Source organism: Corticium candelabrum, chromosome 21, assembly GCF_963422355.1.
Source record: "Corticium candelabrum chromosome 21, ooCorCand1.1, whole genome shotgun sequence".
NCBI lineage: Eukaryota > Metazoa > Porifera > Homoscleromorpha > Homosclerophorida > Plakinidae > Corticium > Corticium candelabrum.
This window is the reverse complement of record NC_085105.1, coordinates 48,516-67,699: the sequence shown is the minus strand read 5'-3', so window position 1 is coordinate 67,699 and position 19,184 is coordinate 48,516. Positions and strand designations below refer to the sequence as shown.

At 40.9% G+C, this 19,184-nt stretch overlaps 2 protein-coding genes across 2 annotated transcripts; one reads left to right on the top strand and one right to left on the bottom strand.

Annotated features, from left to right (window-relative positions):
• Positions 1–396: 396 nt before the first annotated feature.
• Positions 397–16,490, bottom strand: LOC134196352 (intraflagellar transport protein 80 homolog). The gene is made up of 22 exons (XM_062665456.1): positions 16,383–16,490; positions 16,250–16,308; positions 16,132–16,183; positions 15,755–15,866; positions 15,588–15,698; positions 15,447–15,515; positions 13,866–13,975; positions 13,700–13,789; positions 13,132–13,269; positions 12,331–12,455; positions 11,556–11,647; positions 11,328–11,484; positions 11,219–11,270; positions 9,989–10,100; positions 5,219–5,283; positions 4,867–5,150; positions 4,530–4,616; positions 4,369–4,453; positions 3,214–3,303; positions 963–1,135; positions 754–877; positions 397–691 (listed from the first exon to the last, which is right to left on the bottom strand). The coding sequence occupies exons 1-22, from the start codon at positions 16,416–16,418 to the stop codon at positions 602–604; spliced, it is 2,313 nt and encodes a 770-aa protein (XP_062521440.1). The 5' UTR covers positions 16,419–16,490; the 3' UTR covers positions 397–601.
• Positions 16,491–17,071: 581 nt separating this feature from the next.
• Positions 17,072–19,064, top strand: LOC134196221 (muscleblind-like protein 3). Its single transcript, XM_062665299.1, has 6 exons — positions 17,072–17,256; positions 17,879–18,205; positions 18,270–18,330; positions 18,480–18,571; positions 18,635–18,755; positions 18,921–19,064. The coding sequence occupies exons 1-6, from the start codon at positions 17,149–17,151 to the stop codon at positions 19,019–19,021; spliced, it is 810 nt and encodes a 269-aa protein (XP_062521283.1). The 5' UTR covers positions 17,072–17,148; the 3' UTR covers positions 19,022–19,064.
• Positions 19,065–19,184: the final 120 nt, after the last annotated feature.

Genomic DNA, 19,184 nt, shown 5'->3' with positions numbered 1-19,184 from the left:
GCATTGACTTGGAAATATTTGTGTCAAAAGATGATTATATGCGTCTACTGTATTGCGTTATTTTCTTGAGGTGTGTTTGCTGTTCGTACTGTCAGTTGGTTTATAGAAGTCTCTGTCCACTCATTGAATTTTGGGTGTACAACTGGTGGCATGGACTCATTTGGTGCAGCTTCTGCTTTCAGTATACACTTTCCGGAAGGTACTCAGATACTCGTACTGAACACTTGTCTGATAACAAAGTACCCTGTATATATTTCTGATGATCTTCCTCGGTAGTTAACTGACTGAGTGAGATGAGAATCTGAATAACTTGTTGCATATATAGCAACTGGTCATTGCTGGGTGACTTTTGGTATTGATATCTTGTACTTCAGTAATCAACAGGGCACTTGTAAGTAGTTTACTGGTAGAGTAGCTGCAATATGGTTACTACAACTGTTAGCTACAATAGACATGTGACAAGTGACCACTGCTTATAAGCAGGAGTTGAGAAATACATAATATTCACATTTCAGTTTCAATGAACTACACTACTAGGTCTCAACAACCATGTGAGAAAGGGAAGTAATAAATGGTATGTTCCTTTTCTGCTTGTGTCTTGTTATGAGTATGGTTTGGCTCCTGGACGTTCTCGTTCTCTTTCCAGTTCTGAAGAAATCTTTGTTTGGATTGTTGTCCAGTCAATGACGGTCTGGAAAGATTAACCTCATTGAAACAACACAGATAGAAAAGAATGAGTTTGTGCTATCTGACCTCTTCACTACATTTCAGGAACAACTTGTCTGTTTCATCCTTTCCCAAATCCTGTAGATATTTCTGTCTAAATGCAATGACTGTATCAACGTGTGTCTTGTGTTTGATAGCTATTTTAAGAGCTCTAAAGACACGACAATCATTTTCAATGACATTAATAGCACCCAACCTGAAAGCCACATTTTGATTTAAATTAGCTATTTCCATACCTATCCCAGTTGAACAAGTTAATATTAAGTTCAATAGCTCGATAAACAAGACCAGCTTGCAGGAGAGTATTCTCTGCTTCGCCAGGTTGATGACAGAAAAGGGCAAGCGAGGCAGTACGACCTTCAGGACTGGGAACTTCCTTGATATAGTTGATGTACTGAACCTTTGATGCCTACCAAGTATGAAATGTGAATAGGACAAATTCATTCTCATTAACAGTTACATAAACATAACTACATAGATGATATGACATACAGCTAAACAGTGAGTATATTTGAATAATTTCAATGTGGCAGTAACTATATAACAAACCATATGGCGGCGGTAGTGTTGCATTACTTCAACATTGCCCTAACCTAAATAAATTGTTTAACCTTGTTGACTCCCTACTTCACTCTATACGTAATGACTATTAGTATTAATAGTTTAACTTAATTAAGATGTCAACTGTTGTCACCTGTCAAAGTATTTGTATAATTGCCTCTACATACCTCTAGCAGACCTCCCTCTTCAACTAAAACACCTCTAGCATTGTTTCTGTGATTATGGTTACCACTGTGGAATGAATTAAATTTCATTTAAACAAGTCCATGTGTAATCCAGCCTAGTACACTGTTGGATACATGACCATCTTATTGATGCAGCCAAATAGCTGTATCGGCTTCTCAGGGCTATGTTGAATAGGTGCGGTAAAGTGAAACTGGATCAGCCTTGGTCCTACATGCTCACACACACCACCTACAGTTAATCAATGTTGCTTGCCAAATACTAAATAACAATAAATGACTAGGGCTGTGTTTCCACTAGCTGCACCTTAAACTAGTTTAGCTTAGATGCATTTAAAACTAAACCAGTTCAAGAAAGCGACAGTTTCCACTAGGAACTTGCACATCCGGGATGTGCTAAACAAACCGTCTAGGAACGCCTTAATTTGAAGTACTGGGCTGGTCTATCACCGAGTCAGGGCAACTGTTGGTTGTTACTGATTCAGCACCTGCTAGTAGGAATTTGCATGAGGATGACCAAGGACACCGTCTTCTCTCTCTCTCTCTCTCTCTCTCTCTCTCTCTCTCTCTCTCTCTCTCTCTCTCTCTCTCTCTCTCTCTCTCCGTAGGTGCTGATTTCTTTCCCCTAGCTAACGACCCTTACATCTTCTAGGGCAATCCTATCCTGACAAAATAGTCTATATCATCAAAACAGCGTTGTCAGAAGCCATCTAAACAAGCACGCTACTGTCACGTGACAGTTAAACCTAAACCACTTTGCTGAACCTACTTCGAAGTAGGTTTAAGAAAGTGCTTTAGGGGCGCGTTTCCACTAGAGCCTAAACCGGTTTAACAAGTGGCTTAAGCTAAACTGGTTTAAGAATTCACTTGTTTCCACCTGCACTAAACCAGTTCTATTTTAAACCTAAACCGCTTTCCTAAACCCACTTCAAAGTAGGTTTAGCAAAGTGGTTTAGGTTTAACTGTCACGTGACAGTAGCGCGCTTGTTTAGATGGCTTCCGACAATGTCGTTTTGATGATAGTAACTACTTTGCTGGGATAGGATTGCCCTAAAAGATGTAAGGGTCGTTAACTAGAGGAAAGAAATCAGTAGCTACGGAGAGAGACAAGACGGTGTCCTTGGTCATTGTCATGCAAATTCCTACTAGCAGATGCTGAATCAGCGAAAACCAACAGTTGCTCTGACTCGGCGACAAAGCAGCCCAATACTTCAAAATAAGGCGTTCCTAGACTGTTTGTTTTGCACATTCCGGATGTGCAAGTTCTTAGTGGAAACAGTCGCTTTCTTGAACTGGTTTAGTTCTTAAACCCGTTTAAGCTAAACTAGTTTAAGGTGCATCTAGTGGAAACACGGCCTAGGTTTATTATATACCTGGTTTAGTGCAGGTGGAAACAGGTCAATTCTTAAACCAGTTTAGCTTAAACCATTTGGTAAACCGGTTTAGACACTAGTGGAAATGCGCCCTAGGGTTAGAGCTTGAGCAAACTAGAAACTTAATCTAACTATCATATATTAGAACCACTGTACAAGTCAAACCATGCTAGCTATAAACTAGAGTATATGATAATAATTACCCGAGGTGTGAAACACTACTAGTAGGGTACAGTAACGCTGCACGTAGACCAACAACCAACCGACCAGTGACGACGTGTGCAGGGTTGGATTATTATAGAGCAGATGCCGCCAATTATCTCAGTTTGTAAGAAACTATAGAGACATATTACTAGTACACTCTCACACACCTCATGTATTGCAGCATATGCAAGTTCTGCAATATTGAGTTCCTTTGATCCAGCTGACATAGCAGCAAGACATGCCCAAAGTGTTTCATCCTATGTCACACGCAAATTGACTATACTGTTGTCATTATTTGCATATTATGTGGTGTGTGTGCATTTGTGTGTGTGTGTGTGTGTGTGTGTGTGTGTGTGTGTGTGTGTGTGTGTGTGTGTGTGTGTGTGTGTGTGTGTGTGTGTGTGTGTGTGTGTGTGTGTGTGTGTGTGTGTGTGTGTGTGTCACAGTGGTAGCGAGCTATGGCATAATGTCCTTAAGCAAGAAACTAACATACATTTGCTTTTCTCGACTCGGAAGTATAAATGAGTACCTGGTCATTGACTGGGGTCCTAAGCGGTCATTGGCTGTGACGTGACATCAGCCACTGGGGTCCTGGTGAGACTTCAGATGCTCACACCACAGTTGGCTTCACAAGTCGGTGCCCCTGCAAGTGCCTGGCCTTGCTCCAGGAGTTTGCTAGCGCAGGCCCAGAGTTCCCTCTGAGGGGCAGCTCCTAACATTTAGGATTTTTTAGGTGTGTGTGTGTGTGTGTGTGTGTGTGTGTGTGTGTGTGTGTGTGTGTGTGTGTGTGTGTGTGTGTGTGTGTGTGTGTGTGTGTGTGTGTGTGTGTGTGTGTGTGTGGTACGTGCTATAGCTCAGTTGGTTAAAGAGTTATCCAATAAAGTGTGTACATCCGAGACCTTGCAAGGTTGCAAGTTTTTAAGTCACAGATGGCGCTATGGCATAGTTTCCTTGGGCAAGAAACTCACACAATTCCATCTCTCGACTCAGGTGTATAAATGAGTACCTGGTCCTTGACTGGGGGACTAAGCAGCCATCGGCTGTGACGTGACATCAGCCACTGGGGTCCTGGTGAGACTTTGGGTGCTCACACCACAATTGGCTTCGCAAGCCGGTGCTCCTGTGAGTACCTGGCCTGGCTCCAGAAGATGTGTGTGTGTGTGTGTGTGTGTGTGTGTGTGTGTGTGTGTGTGTGTGTGTGTGTGTGTGTGTGTGTGTGTGTGTGTGTGTGTGTGTGTGTGTGTGTGTGTGTGTGTGTGTGTGTGTGTGTGTGTGTGTGTGTGTGTGTGTGTTATTAGAAATTACATAACATGTAAGTTCACCTTTGCAAATCTACATAATCTGACCGCATCTTGCCATCTGCTTGTAATTGCATATTGATGCAAAATGGCCGGATAAGGAGAGACACTGAACAAGAAGAACAGCAAAACACAATTCAACACCACCCAAAGTTTATCACATGCAAGATATATAGGTACTTCACCTAGCAATAACAAGAGGCCCATCAATACGTCTGACAACGCAGTGGTTTCCAATGAATTGAACAATGTGAGGTTCACGACCAAAGTCACTACAAATTAAACACCATGGCAAGCTGTAATTCACATCACTACTTGTCTGGTATTCATAATATTATGCAAAATAGTCAACTGCAGAAATTGTGATGTTATTCTTTATCTCTGTGTGTCAATCACAATACAGATCCATTAATGTCATAAGTATTTCTTGACTAAAACATACATTAGTAAAATGTCTGTGACACAGAAATGCACACACAACCTTACCTTAATTGTCATTACAGAGACTGGTTTTTCATTTACCTTTCTTGTTTCTCATAGACTGTTTGTGTGAGAATATCCTTGTCAATATAAACAACTCCAGGATAAAGCCAAACTGTAAACTTTCCATCGCGAATAGCAGCGAGCATGTTAGTGTTGTCATTCCATGCGATGCTAGTCACCATGCTGCCAAGTCTAATAGCCTTAGCTGCTGCTCCATGCTGACGAATGCGTGTGAGATAAATATCTTTGTTCTTGTCTATAAATGATAACTGGCGATACGCTACAGGTCCACATTGATCCACAGCAATCTCTAATATTTCAGTCTAGACGAAAAGAGAAAGTTTCTCTCAGTCATTACACTGCAGACTACTTAATTACACTGCTGCTATACTGTGTGTGAGAATGGTTTGCCGTCTCCAACAGGTTTCCCAGATGCAGTGTCAAACACATGAACAACTAAAAGAAAAAATACAATCAGCAAACATGAAAACAGATAAAACTCCTGATTATAAAATACATACGTACCTACAATAGTCCGCATGCATTCCAACCAAGTAGCAATTTAATATTTAGTTTTACATGTACTTTTGCATGCTAGCCTAGCAAGTTAACTCATAATACAAGAAATCACTAGCGCCTGTGTCAGTCACACAATGTAGTTAGAACTTCTTGGTTTGATACCAGGTATGTTATGAGTGAATTGATCAAATCTGTACAATTTTTGGATAAATTTTAATTCTTTATCTCCAATAAATTAAGATGTTACATTTGCTGCATTAGTTACACAATCATGAATGTCTCTTATAAAGTTAGAGTTCTTTGCTCCGCATTTACACAGTAACTGTTCAGTGTCTCCAACTACATCAGATTTATGTTTCATGTTGCGCAGTCACATTCTAAAAGACTTGCTAAGTGATCAAGTACTTCACAATAAGAAAAACCGCTGGGTCTCAACATGCACTAACAAATTACAGTTAAAGAAACACTCAACTCAAATCCTCAACCTAGAAAAGAGTTCAACACTGTGTACTACAAATGGTGATGTAAGTGCCGTATAGAATCAGTTGTCCTCTTGTAAATCCTTTTGCATAATGCCAGAAGTGCACAAACAATGACATTCAATTGCAACCAAATCATATATATATATATATCATATTATATATATATATATATATATATATATATATATATATGTCTGTGTAACATTTTCTCATTGTTCTGGGTAGTCTCGTTTCTCACAACATATCGGTGAAGTTTTATAGTTGCTGGAGGTGTTCAGTTCTCTCAGATATTGTCGTCTCGCTATGACTGTGTCTCTCGAGGCTTATCGCATTCGTGTGGGCTTGCTTGCCTCTGTACAGCTTTGTTATCACTCTTCGGTTGAACATTGTGGAATTTCCCCTGTCCGAAGCAGAAGTGAATGCCAAAGTACGGGAAGTTTGAGGCTTACCTTGCTGACCTTTCTCTGTCTGACTTCTGCCATTTGATATTATGTTGCGGAGACGTTCACCCTCATCCGAGTTCTACTCAGGGAGAAAATGGCCAGCCTGGCAGTACATTGCTTTCCCCCGAGTGTTCACCTTGTGCTGGCCAGGTCTCTCGCACTTGCCCGCTTTGTGCTACTGAATTCCGAGAGGAGACGGCTCTCTGGCATCATCTCACCGTAGAGCACATCTCAAGACATTCTTTCCTTCAGCAGGGTTCTTGGAGGATCACGGTTGGAATGTTTGTTCCACATGTGGTTTTGTTTATGCTAGAAGGTGGAAATTTTGTCGTCATACTCAAGGCGCTGGCAAACCTCGTTGTAGAGGTCAGATGATAGCTCCAAGCGAGTCTGAGTCTGTTTCCCTCACTTCATCACCTCACAAGTCCGTAACTGGTTATGTGTCAGTTCAAGGGTCTAGCAACGTGTCAGTTCTAGTGCCCCCTATTCCGGTCACTGAAGTTGAGAATGATGTCACTGTGGATGTTGAAGACTTGGCTCTGGAGGGTGTAAAAGCAGCTTCGAATCTTGACTGTCAATCTGGTCTGAATGAAGCTGATGTGTTTCAAACATCATGGATGAAATCTCAACTCTATCGGTCACTTCTGCCTGCCATATACCTTGCTGTGTTCGGCCTCTCCTGGCTGAGATTCTGTCATTCGAGTTTCAACAGGCCATCAGGAGTAACCTCTGGGGCTTTGTTCGACTTTCCCTTTTGCCAAGGCAGTCTTGAGACCACCACCTTGTGGGGGCAGGAAAAAAAGCGTGTGGTGAGTGTTTGCCTAATATCTCGAATGAAACAGTGGCAATCTGGAGATCTTGTTTCTTTGCGGATCTAGGCCAGAAGAGCATCTTCTGGTCGTGTTTATAAAACTGGTTCGTCTTTGGCTCAAGAGAATGTACGTCACGCCTTATTTTTGAGCACAGAAGGCAGATATGCAGATGCTATGCGGTCACTGCGGTCCAATGGTTGTGCCCCCTTTCACGATCAGAAGGCCTTCAAAGAACTCCATCATAGGCATCCGTACAACCCACCTCCCACCCGGTCTGACGATATTCCTCCACCTCTTTTTGTCACTTCAGTTTCAGTTTTAGAGGCTTTGAAAGCATTTCCTCAAGCCTCTAGTCCTGGGTTTTCCAAGCTTTGTGCACAACACCTTCTTGAGGCAGTCCTGGGTTCGTCCACACCATCTACGCAAGAATGCCTTGAAAGTTTGACTCGATGGATCAATTTGGCCTTGTCAGGAAACATGGACATACGAATAGCACCATGACTTACAGGAGCCCCACTAACAGCTATATACAAGAAGCAGAAAGGTGGAGGTATTAGGCCAATTGCTGTGGAAGAAACACTTCACCGGCTGATTAGTCGTGTATGCTGTTCGGCTGTGAAATCTCAGCTTCCAGATGTTTTCCTGCCATATGGCCAGGTAGGCGTTGGCACTCCAGGTGGTCTCGAGGCAGGCGTACATTCACTATCCAGCTTTATTGATACATTTGGAGATGATCCCAACTTGTGCTGCCTCAACTGGATATGTCCAATGCTTTCAACAATTGTGACCGTACTACTTTTCTGCGACGTCTTCACAGAGAGCTTCCTGAGCTGTTTGGATGGGTGCAGTGGAGCCATCATAAACAAGCTGAACTTCGTTTTGGCATACGAAAACTCACTTCCTCTACTGGTGTTCAGCAAGGTGACCCTCTGGGTCCTTTGCTTTTTCCCTTGGTCATTCTAGAGTTAGTTGATGAAATTGGGCCATTAAATGACATCAACTTAAAGTTGTGGTACCTAGACGATGGAAATTTTGTTGGACATCGTTGCAAAGTAGCTTCACTCTTAGAGCAGATGAAATCTAAAGGGCCTAAATATGGTCTTCAGTTGAATATGTCAAAGTGTGAGATTTTCTCGCCTTCTGGAGACCAGTCCTTTCCGAAATTTCCGTCAGATGTGGAACGAGTCGTTGACACAAAGGGGGGTGCTGATTTTCTGGGCTCTCCTCTCTGGAGATCTGAGAACTTTTTCAATACCAGCCTTTCAACTCGTATTGACAAGATCTGGGAAAGTCAACAACACCTGCAAGATATGGAAGACCCTCAGGTAGAATTACTTTTACTGAGATCTTGTTTGTCTTTGTGCAAACTAAACCACATACTCAGGACTGTCCCACCTGACTGAGTCCTTGGCCAACTTCAGCCGTTCGACATCAATCTACGGAAGACTCTGGAATCAATAATTGATTGTTCCTTATCAGAAAGCTCATGGCAACAAGCTACACTCCCCATTCGCCTGGGTGACTTGGGTTTGAGGGAAGCTTCTCGATGTCACCCCGCAGCCTATCTTGCCAGTTGTAACTCTTGTCATTTGGCATCTTACTTTCTATCCATGAGCAGCCAGTGGGACATGTCATATTCCAATGAGAGCCAGATGATTGTGTTTCCAGGGAAGACTACGGTCCAAGATTTCTTGCAGCTTCATTTACCAGGTAACAACCACAAAATTGATTCCACCAGTCAGCATCAGTTACAACTTCTGCTGGACTCTGCGTTATGGTCATCACTCAAAGACTCGGAGCATAAGGGATCGAGCTCGACTGAATACTATTTCTGGTCAACACACTGGGGCATGGCTACGGACAGTACCAAACCCGAATCTTGGCCTGTCCATGCCCAAAAGAGAGATTAGTGTTGCATTATGGATATGGTTGGGTATCCCAATTTTCCCATTCCCAACTCCAAACGCTGCTCTTGTGGTAACACAGTTGATAAGTTTGGGGACCATCTACTGGGATGTAATCAAGGACAAAGCTTTACAACAAAACGTCATGATGCTCTATGCGAAGTGGTGTATAACGCACTACTTACAGATGATTCTCGTTGTCGTAGGGAGGCAAGATGTAGCAGTAGCAACCAAACAAGACCAGGAGATGTTTACCATCCCGATTTCGAGCGCAGTTTGCCTGCCTACTTTGACTTATTGGTACGAAGCTCTTTACAACCGTCTTTTCTCACTCAAGCGGCAAGTCATCCAGGTGCAGCATCTGAAGCTGGAGAGATGGAGAAGAACGAACGACATCACCTAAATGTGTCCAGCACAGGCAGCATTTTTCATCCGCTCGTGGTTGAGACTCTGGGTCTTTGCACAGCTTCTAGCCTTCAAGTGCTCAAGATCATAGCACGTAGAGCTTCATTTAAACATAATGCTTCAATTAGCCAATCTGTTTGTCATTTCCATCAGCAACTCTCTACTAGACTGTGGTGTAGCAATGCTAAAATGATATTAGCTAGACGTAGTTTAGATGGTACAGCTAGTCCCTTGTGGGACCTACAAAAAATAAATATATATATTAAATATATATATATATATATATATATATATATATATATATATATATATATATATATATATATATATATATATATACATATATTAAAAATGTTCCTGCTTGTAAACAGTCATTAATTACTATGAAAATGCACGTAGAGTGTGTTATGACGTTCTTTGCTATTAGCACTTCTATTGATCATATATCACACTAACACTCCACACACAACTACCAAGTTATGATCTAAGATTCTTGATTGCTAAGCTGTATTCTTAAGTAATTAACAAATTCTTCCAAATAAATGTAAGATTTTATATTATATTATATCCAATAAGTCAACTATGAAAACGATCACCTTTCTCATCTTTGTCTCTAATCACAAGAGTGTCGTTGCTCAGGCTGACTATCTGTTGATTTAGAACAGCAGCTTGAACACTAGGAAGTTTGGGAGTGCACACAACACGACCCTACACAACATACGTGAAAAACACACCGATGAAAACAATTATCAGAAGCAGGAAAATTACTTCTGCCATGCAGCCAACTCAGTGAAGCACATTTTAATTGACAAAACAGTGTAATACTAGTTATGTGGTTTGCAGAACTCAAGAGTATGATTAATCTGCTAGCTGGTCATCCTGCTGTTGGTTACGAACCCCTTCCAAAACATGGAATGCATGACAGGTATGCGGTTGCTGATAAAACTAAAATTTTTGTAATTCGAATAAACTGCAGGTCTCTGAGTGGAAACTGGCTATCTAATAAACAATTATGAGAATAATTGAGATAGAGCTCCTCTATGCCAAAGTTGTATAATTATTTGATTAAAAGCTGATATAAATCCACACTGTGGTCGGAGGTGGTCGGGCCCGACCATCACTCGACAAACACCAACCATCACTCCCCATGTTTCTACCACCACCACCATATATTTTAGCTAGTGTTTTACTTGCTCCAAGCTAATGACCATTGGAAGGTGAGCAGTTTGTTGACATGTACGCACTTTGTTCACATGGTGACATGGTGACATACCCGGATACAATCTATATAATATGATTTATCGCTCAGGGCACTAAGGTGGTGTGAGATCCAACACAGCAGTCTGCATGTCAGCGACGAGCAAGGCAGTATCCTAGGCACTCTATAACAGAGCCAGTCAAAGTCGTCTTCAAAGATATTTTGCTAGACAGGAGCACTGACTGTTCAAACCTGCAGCTGGTGCATAGACGTATAACCATGCCATAGTATAAACGTGAGACTGGGCAACATAGTCCGAACTGTTAACAGAAGTTGCAGTTTTCTTAGTCTGCGCTTTCAGATAATGGACCATCAACAGTGCAATACATTTTGTTTGACGCTTTCTTGTCTGGCCGATTGCTCTACTTATCTCTCTACCTTAAATGAACCACGCACCTTAATGCAGTAGATACCCGACCACCACACTGAAAATCCTGGGCAGAACACTGTAAATCATATGCTTAATTGAAATGGCTGATATTGGATGCCAGAATAGGATATAATTGCATGTAACTGTATTTACTTGTGAAGAAGCATTACACCACAAATACACTATAATTTAATTCACCCCATATGTATATATCTGTAAGCCAGTGACACTGTCGACAAGAAGAAACTGCCTGCACAAAATACAGATTACATGATTAATATTTTTGCATGTGCAAGTAATGACTCACTTTTCTGCTAACACAATAAGACAAACTGAACCATCCCTCAGATCAAATGTTACAGGACTACTCCAGTTCGAACAGTTGTACGTGTAGCATTGAGATGAGGTTGTCACAACAAAATGTGCCCAACTCAAACATGCCTTTACTATACGCTGAGGGAATTCTGACAGTGTAACAACAAACCAACAATACAACCAAGATACTATAAAACTAACTTGCTGCCTGTCACTCTACCAAGATCCTCAGTTGTGTTGTTGACAATGTCCCGAACTTGTATTTGGCGTTCAGCTTGGACTGTTACTTCAAAGTTTCTCCACTCAAATCGCCTAGAGTGAGCAGAACATTAGACAATTAGTCTAGTCTGTTCTTAATTGTCAGTCAATAATTGACATGTCGTAATAGCGGCAACCTAGTTTTGCCCAAAATTTAGATCACCGAACATTTATGAAATTAGAATACTTAGATGCACATACCCGAATTGCATTGAATAACACTATTATTATAAGGTCAAGAGAACAACTACACAAATAATTCAGATCATAATATATTCTTAGTACACGCTTCAAAATTGAGTAATAATATACCAAACTCTAAATACAGAAATGAGTCAAAGCATGCAATTACAGCAAAGCAAAGAAGGCTTGGTAACCTGTTTGTGAACATTGTTTCGGTTAAGCAGTTAATCGATATAATGCTGCACATCCCAACCATGTACAGAGACAGCACAACCAGACATCAGAGCTACTTTACAAATGACTTTCTTCATTTCAATTTTTATGAAATGTGTCGTTAAGAAGTTAAATGAAGAACTTCAATAAACTGTGTACACGTTTGATCAACTGTATTTTTCAAAATTTAACAAATACAAATATGTTGAGAGGTTTGCAGATGTGCCTGAATCAAGAAAAAGTCAGGCTGTTTATACATTTAACTTAAACTGCCCAAAGATTTCTTGTTTCCACTGTCTATAATTCATTACACTATTTTCTTTGTCACTTTTCTGTCTCACCTTTCATTAACATGGGCCAGTATCACATGACCGCTCCCACAAGCTCCAGCCAACTGTGTGCCATCGGTTGTCCATGAAATACGTAAAACTGACCCTGTATTTGGCTTCTCTAAACTGTAAGACCACTGACCAAGTAAAGAGATCAACACAATCAGCATTCACCAAATCATTCACCACTAACGTATAGATGAAACATTGACTGGAATCTATTTTGGTGGTTTGTTAAGAAATTGACGGAAAAAGCATATTGGCGGATTCTATTCTGACGATTGCACACAATATTCTCCACCCACTAGTTAAGTAGCCACGTCATAATCGAGGCGTTTGCCATTCAGTGGCAGCTGTGTTTGTGGCTATCACATATGCCTAGCTTACTTACTGGTCTCCACACATGCAACTACTGTATTGATAAAGAATTGCTGTGTCAGAGCAAACAACGTGATCCACATGACTCCTCCTGCAGGTTGCTCCAACTCATCAGCTAATTCAGGGACCATGCATTTTCATGTTTAATTAGCCTCCTTGCTAGGCAAGGTACTGAGCACAACAGACGACACACAAGGGTTACCATCCTGTGGCTCCATCTTACGTGATGTACCGTCACATCACCATTACATCACCATTAGATATCTGATTATGTGGGTGATGATGTCAACATATCCCAGTTGCCAAATTAATGGCGGAACTTATATTGGCGCTCGCTGAAAAATCCGCCGATCTCCCTAAATTCCCTGCCAATATTTCATCTTATACGGTATATTATTATAAAGATATTACCATTACATAACGCTATCTCCTCACCCCTGCTTTGTCACATAATCTCAAAGTATTAAAAGATCCAACAGCAAACAGTTCTCCATCTGGAGACCAAGAAACTGATGTTATAGGGTAATCGTGTAGCTGTCCAGTAAAGAGGTGACGACCATATGCATCCCACACCTAACCAATACAAACAAACAGATACAGTGCAAACATGTTATAAAATTGTTTTAACTTTATGACATAGTATTTTACAAGATGCCACAATATACTGCATAGCACTGAAGTAGCCTCGACACTAGGCCTTCCTTTGCTTTCGGTGGTCCTTCCACGCGAGGATAGCAACGGGGCGGTATCACGTGATGTTATCTCTGTCAAAGGAAGGCCTAGTGTCGAGGCTAGCACTAAAGTGTGATGCACCATGAACAAATGCAATAAACTTTACATTCATCGTTTGTAAAATTAATTCTTTAGATATTAATCTAGACTTTAAGTTAACTGCTAGAAAGTTGGACTGATGTGCTTCCATTTTCATAGTAATTTTTACAACAAAGCAATTTAAAAATATATAATTCACAACACATTGCAAAAGTAGAATTACTGCACCTACCTTGTATCTTCTGTCTTCTCCTCCTGAGATTATCATGTGATTGACTGAACTCCAATCAACACCAAGAATTAGATTATCATGAGCCTTCCACTGTTGACAAAAGCCACGAAATATACTTATTGTAATTTTTTATTCCTTTACTTGCTATTGAAGTTAATTAACTCACTGAAGTCGGTTTCTGTGATGGTTGCAGTGGTTTGATAACAAGATGCTTGTCACTTGAGTAGAGAACTTGGTCAGAGTCGGGGGCCCAAGCTACTGCATACACAGGAGAACCTATATACAAACACAGTACAAATAAATACAATTAATACTTTCAACGTGTTATTTCAATGATTATCACATCCTGACTACAATAATTAATGGTCATATTATATATACAAAACAATAATAACATTGATCAATTATATATTACTAGTAGGTATATATTTTACTAGCTACATTCGCCCGGGTGCATTCGATTGTGAGGAATTACCATGAAAGTATCTAGTCTAGAATTTTTAGTACGTTACAGTTAGATGTTCTAAGTAATTAGCAGTGAGTATTCCACTTACATGCAATTAAATTTCATATGCTGCTCGATCGTTAGCTTTGCATAGTGAACTTTGGATAGACTGAACCGAAATGCACTTACGTTAAACGTATGCCATGTCTTGACCTCTAAAAGAAACCATTAAGTAATCCATTGTGGTGTCATTGTGGCCTTGCATTTAATTGTGACATCGCCTAGAATGTCCTACTTATTACAAGATGCTCTGTTTCAACAATGCGAAAGCAAAAACCGTTTATTCCCTTGCGTCCTCCTATGCTCCTGAATGTTGTGCTTAGCAATCTGATCGATGTTGGACAGAATAGAGAGCTTTATCGCTGGAGGGTTGATCATAGAAAGGGGACCCACCTATTGAATCTGACATCGTTACGTACCTCTTCATTCGGTAAGCACGTCTGAAGAATTCGAGTGACAACGAGCCAAGCGTGAGAAAGTAGTAGGCGCTCAAACATTTAGGATAGATATAGATGATGAAAGAGCTATCTTGTATAATCCTTCTACAACAATAAGAGAAGCAAGAAGCATCTCTAATTTCAGAAAATAAAATATTTTGTTAAAAACATCTTGAAGTAAACTACATTCCAAGATTAAAGATTTTGGAGACCCAGGGTTTAAAATATACCTAAGGTTCACCCAATAGCTGCTCGCAAACGTGCTTCTTACAACAGAACTGAACCTAAAAGTATAACAGCCTGGTGCTAATGCTACAACAAATCTTTTAATTAACATCACCAGAAAAGTTAAAATTTTGTAGTTAACTAAAGATCTCTTTCTACAGGCAAGTTTGTCACTGAAAATTCTCTGACATCCTTCAATTCAAGTAGAGTGGTCGGAGTGCTCTATCCACTACCTGATGATCACAATCCACCATTGCTAATAAGTTCATTGTGGCTAAATAGCCCTAAAGAAACTTGCAAATACAACTATAGCTGCAGCACTACGAAGCTGATTTTTAGCCTTTTTTCTACAGTCTGAAGTAAATCGCTTCTTAGGGGTAGTGCCTTAGTTCATCACGCCTGCCTCAATTGCATACAACCTGAATTCAATGGCTGACAATAATCTACAATTAGCTTCCTCCCAGTTATTCAAGGTCGATGACATAACTAATATGAACAAACGTACTAACCACAGATCAGTCCCATTTAGAAACTTCTTCAATTAATTAAACAATTAATATTTACTTCATGCACCACTGACTTGTCTGGGTCAGCGTTGATCTTAACATTCCGCTTCGTGACCAAATCTTCACTTGACCATCTTCTCCAACTGAAACATATACAACCGGCACGTGCGTACCATGGAACTACATATATGACAGGTCTGTAAGGAAAAATATACCTGTCACAAGAGCAGTACCATCATGACTCCATCTAGACATGAGCACAGCTCCACGATGAGCATCAACACTTTTCTCTACTCGTCCTAGTCGAGACAAAAAGTGGAACTTCCCTGACAACAAATATAATCACAAGCCTGCATAATGTAGCAAGAGTTGCATTCTCCACCATCTGTAGCTGCCATTACAAACAAGTCAGTCGTTGTGTGTCTCTTGCTACCAACACTGATGGGGAACCAGTGAAGATCCGTTGGAAATACATCAACCGCTAATTTAGCAACCTGACAAACAGACTACCAATGAGAAATCTCATCGATCAGTTACTGCTATTTTGCCTAGATAAATTTCTACTAAATTGAACACTATAGAAACAATTAATATAAATAGATCAAGTGATGATATTTGTCATGGATGAGTACGGGTAAGTTTGATCATGCATGATTACACTACTACAAGTGTACATGCATATAAACAGAGGAGAAATTCATACCTTATGCGATTGTTTCTGCATGATGTACAGTATATTTATCTAGGTAAATAGCTAACCTGCTGCACGTCATTACTCTCCACGTCCCATTTCAGCAATTGGTGATCGTCTCTGTAGAAAATAAACAAGACCCGGTCTTCTGTGTTGTAATTGATCAAATAGTAATATCTGACTAACCCACAAGAGTACAGAAGATCACAGTTTGACCATCCAACACAACTTACTAACTCAGAATGTAAAAAAAACTGTCAAGGAAGGTCCGGTCCATCTAGTATTTCTATGTTCATACACAAATCGAGAAAAAGATATGAATAGGCTTTTTCTGCAGAATGACGCGCAGCTTCATTTTTCTCCTAACAGTTGCTGGGATACAACAGCACGCACGCTAACCATTCTTATATGCCCGGATAATAAGCCGAGTAGGGAGGTCTCTACTTATGGAAATAAGATCTCGCTTGTTATCGAAACAGGAAAGAGCTGTTGGGGGTCAAATCATCCCCCGCAACTACTAGGTAGGTACGATCTTTTCAACGATCAAAATTGAATGCAGCTATTGAAACTGCAGCGGGCAACTCAACTGCCATCTTCATCACTTTGATTACTTTTGACTTCACAGACGAAAGACCGGCTCCAACCGGCGATTAGGGACATATTTGGCATGTCTCGTGATCAGTTGATGTCACAAGACATTGCTCCACCTACCACGCCTACTTTGCAACCTGCCTACTATTGATGGAATGTTGCGATAGCAAGGTTCTCTGACGTTTGCAGTGTGATTGGCGCGCATACGCCGGCTACACCCACTGAACAAAAATTGATCGTAGCATGCGTAGAAACGAAAGAAGAAAACAACGAGATTTCTAGAGCTTCACTACCGCTGTTTTTCCTGGTATGCTGCAATGACAGGATGCTGCAGCGCCACTAGCAACATGACTCAATATCATATTGCTAATTTGATTAGGAAAGCCTAACAGTTACGTAAAAGATCACGGGACTCACCGCCGGGTGCAATTGCTAGACGTCCGGCGCTAGCAATTCTTGCAGTTCGGCGCTTGTAGCACGCCTGAAGAGGAGTAATGTCTGTAGCAATTTCTGGGCCTGTTCCTTCTATGCAGCACCAGCAGCAGCCTGTTTTCGACCTTGTACCTCCTGGATCGCCGCAGAGTTTACACCCGCCCATCTCGGTGAGAAACACTAGCTCGCACAAGTTTTCTGGTGTTTTGTCTCGGTTTCATGCTACATTGCAGCGTAATGTTAAGACTGTGACAGCGATACTGGTAGATGAACAAGCAGTCTGTCACTGTTTGGGCTGCTTCAACGTAGTTTCTCTGTAGCTAGACAGATGTGCTAGGGCAAGCACATGGCACTCTGATTGTGCTAGCACATACATATGACACTACAGTTATATCGAAACACCTTGATTTCTTAAGTTTAGGATGTGTTTGCCCTTTGCTTTGAACAGCAACTTGTGCAACTGCGTGCATGTAAGTAGGAGGAGGTAGGGTAGGGGTGTGTCTGCAAGCGGAATGCTAGCCATTTCTTTCTATTGCGCACGTAATAATGTATTATGAACATTGTTACGAGACGATCACCCTCAGTAGTAAGTGAGCGAACGCATGTCAGATTATTGTGTTTTTGGAATCGTTTGAACTTTCTGTTTATTATGTATGTATGTATGTCATGTGCTTGGTTATCTTGTAAGCCTGTGAAGGTGTGGCGTCCTGTGAACTTCCTCCTAGCACTTCATTCCCATCAGTGTATTGTTGAGTCAACAAGTTAGTGTAATGTGGATCATCTGTTTGATAGACCAACAACACTTGGTCTCTTCCTCTTCACCCTCTAATGATGCAAGCACCAATTCACCATGCGTTGTCCAGAAGACCAGACAAGTCTGATAAACTAGAAGTCTGTAGAGAGTTTTGGCGAGGGATTTGCAACCGGTCTGAGGAAGAATGCAAGTTTGCACATCCACCTAGTGATGTGTTGGTTGATTCAACGGATGGCATGGTTACTGTCTGCATGGATTTCATCAAGAGTAGGTGTTCACGGGACTGCTGCAAGTTCTTTCACCCTCCAGCTCACCTTCAAGCCAGAGTTAAAGCTAACCAGTTGGGCTCGCCACTTTCTTCGCCTGTAAGAGCCATAGAAACAAGAAAATTACAAAATTCAGTTAATTCTATATCTGTTCATTTTCTAGCCATACATCAATCCTATGACTGGAATGTTGTTTCAAGATCATATCCAGTCTCCTCTCATGTGTGAGTTCATTGTCTACCACTAAATTGCTTTTGTTCCTACAAATAAAAGTCATCCTATTGCATACACTGACTATAACTAGACGTTATATTCATGATTTATTGTAGTTCTTGATCAATAACAAATTGTCTGATGTTGTGCTTGTTTCTAGTTCCTATGTACTCTCCACATCTCCCCATGTCTGGAACGCCAAACAGTCCCTTTATGCCAATGGTCTTTTTTCCGCCCTCTGTAGGTCCTGAAGTAAGTTTACATAGATATGATGCTAGTCTGTCTTCTGTGAACTAAATTAGTACATTCTATTAGTCTGATTATCCACAACCAGTAAGGAGTCCTAAGAATGAAAACCAGTTGCTTCCAGTGTGCAGAGACTTCCTGTCAGGTCGATGTGAAAGATCTTCATGTCGATATATTCACCTTCAGGACAGTGAGTGCTTTTGTCATAAAGTGTATATGCATGTTTTCCCACTTCACCATAGGCCACCATGGATGCATGACTAGAATCAGAACGTGTAGCTGTAGTTGGGATGATGGCTGTACATTAATGTTGTCACATAATACTGTGCCAGTTGCATTGGTGTTTTTGTTGCAGAAAATGTAGAAGTTATCGATGGAAAAGTAACTGTATGCAGAGATGCGTCCAAAGGACGCTGCCTCAGAACAAACTGCAAGTACTACCATGTGCCGCAGTGATAGGGTAGTCTGAGTCAGAGGAGAAACTGATTTGAATAGTCATTAGATAAAGTTGTAATAGATTACAGGAACCCTACTGTTTCACAGTAAGAAACATTTATACACTACAACAGACTTCTCCTGTCAACGAATGCTCTGGGAGGGTTTCTAGAGCCAATAATAA

What these genes read in the sequence shown, in the direction of transcription:
- LOC134196352 (XM_062665456.1), bottom strand. Translation starts at nt 16,418, where the DNA reads ATGAAGCTGCGCGTCATTCTGCAGAAAAAGCCTATT. An exon ending in AGAGTAATGACGTGCAGCAG is followed by an intron (nt 15,867 to 16,131) that starts GTTAGCTATTTA and finishes TCTGTTTGTCAG; the next exon opens with GTTGCTAAATTAGCGGTTGA. An exon ending in GTCTATGAGAAACAAGAAAG is followed by an intron (nt 4,617 to 4,866) that starts GTAAATGAAAAA and finishes TTTAATTTGTAG; the next exon opens with TGACTTTGGTCGTGAACCTC.
- LOC134196221 (XM_062665299.1), top strand. Translation starts at nt 17,149, where the DNA reads ATGTCTGTAGCAATTTCTGGGCCTGTTCCTTCTATGCAGCACCAGCAG. An exon ending in GTTTACACCCGCCCATCTCG is followed by an intron (nt 17,257 to 17,878) that starts GTGAGAAACACT and finishes TCTGTTTGATAG; the next exon opens with ACCAACAACACTTGGTCTCT. An exon ending in ATATATTCACCTTCAGGACA is followed by an intron (nt 18,756 to 18,920) that starts GTGAGTGCTTTT and finishes TTTTTGTTGCAG; the next exon opens with AAAATGTAGAAGTTATCGAT.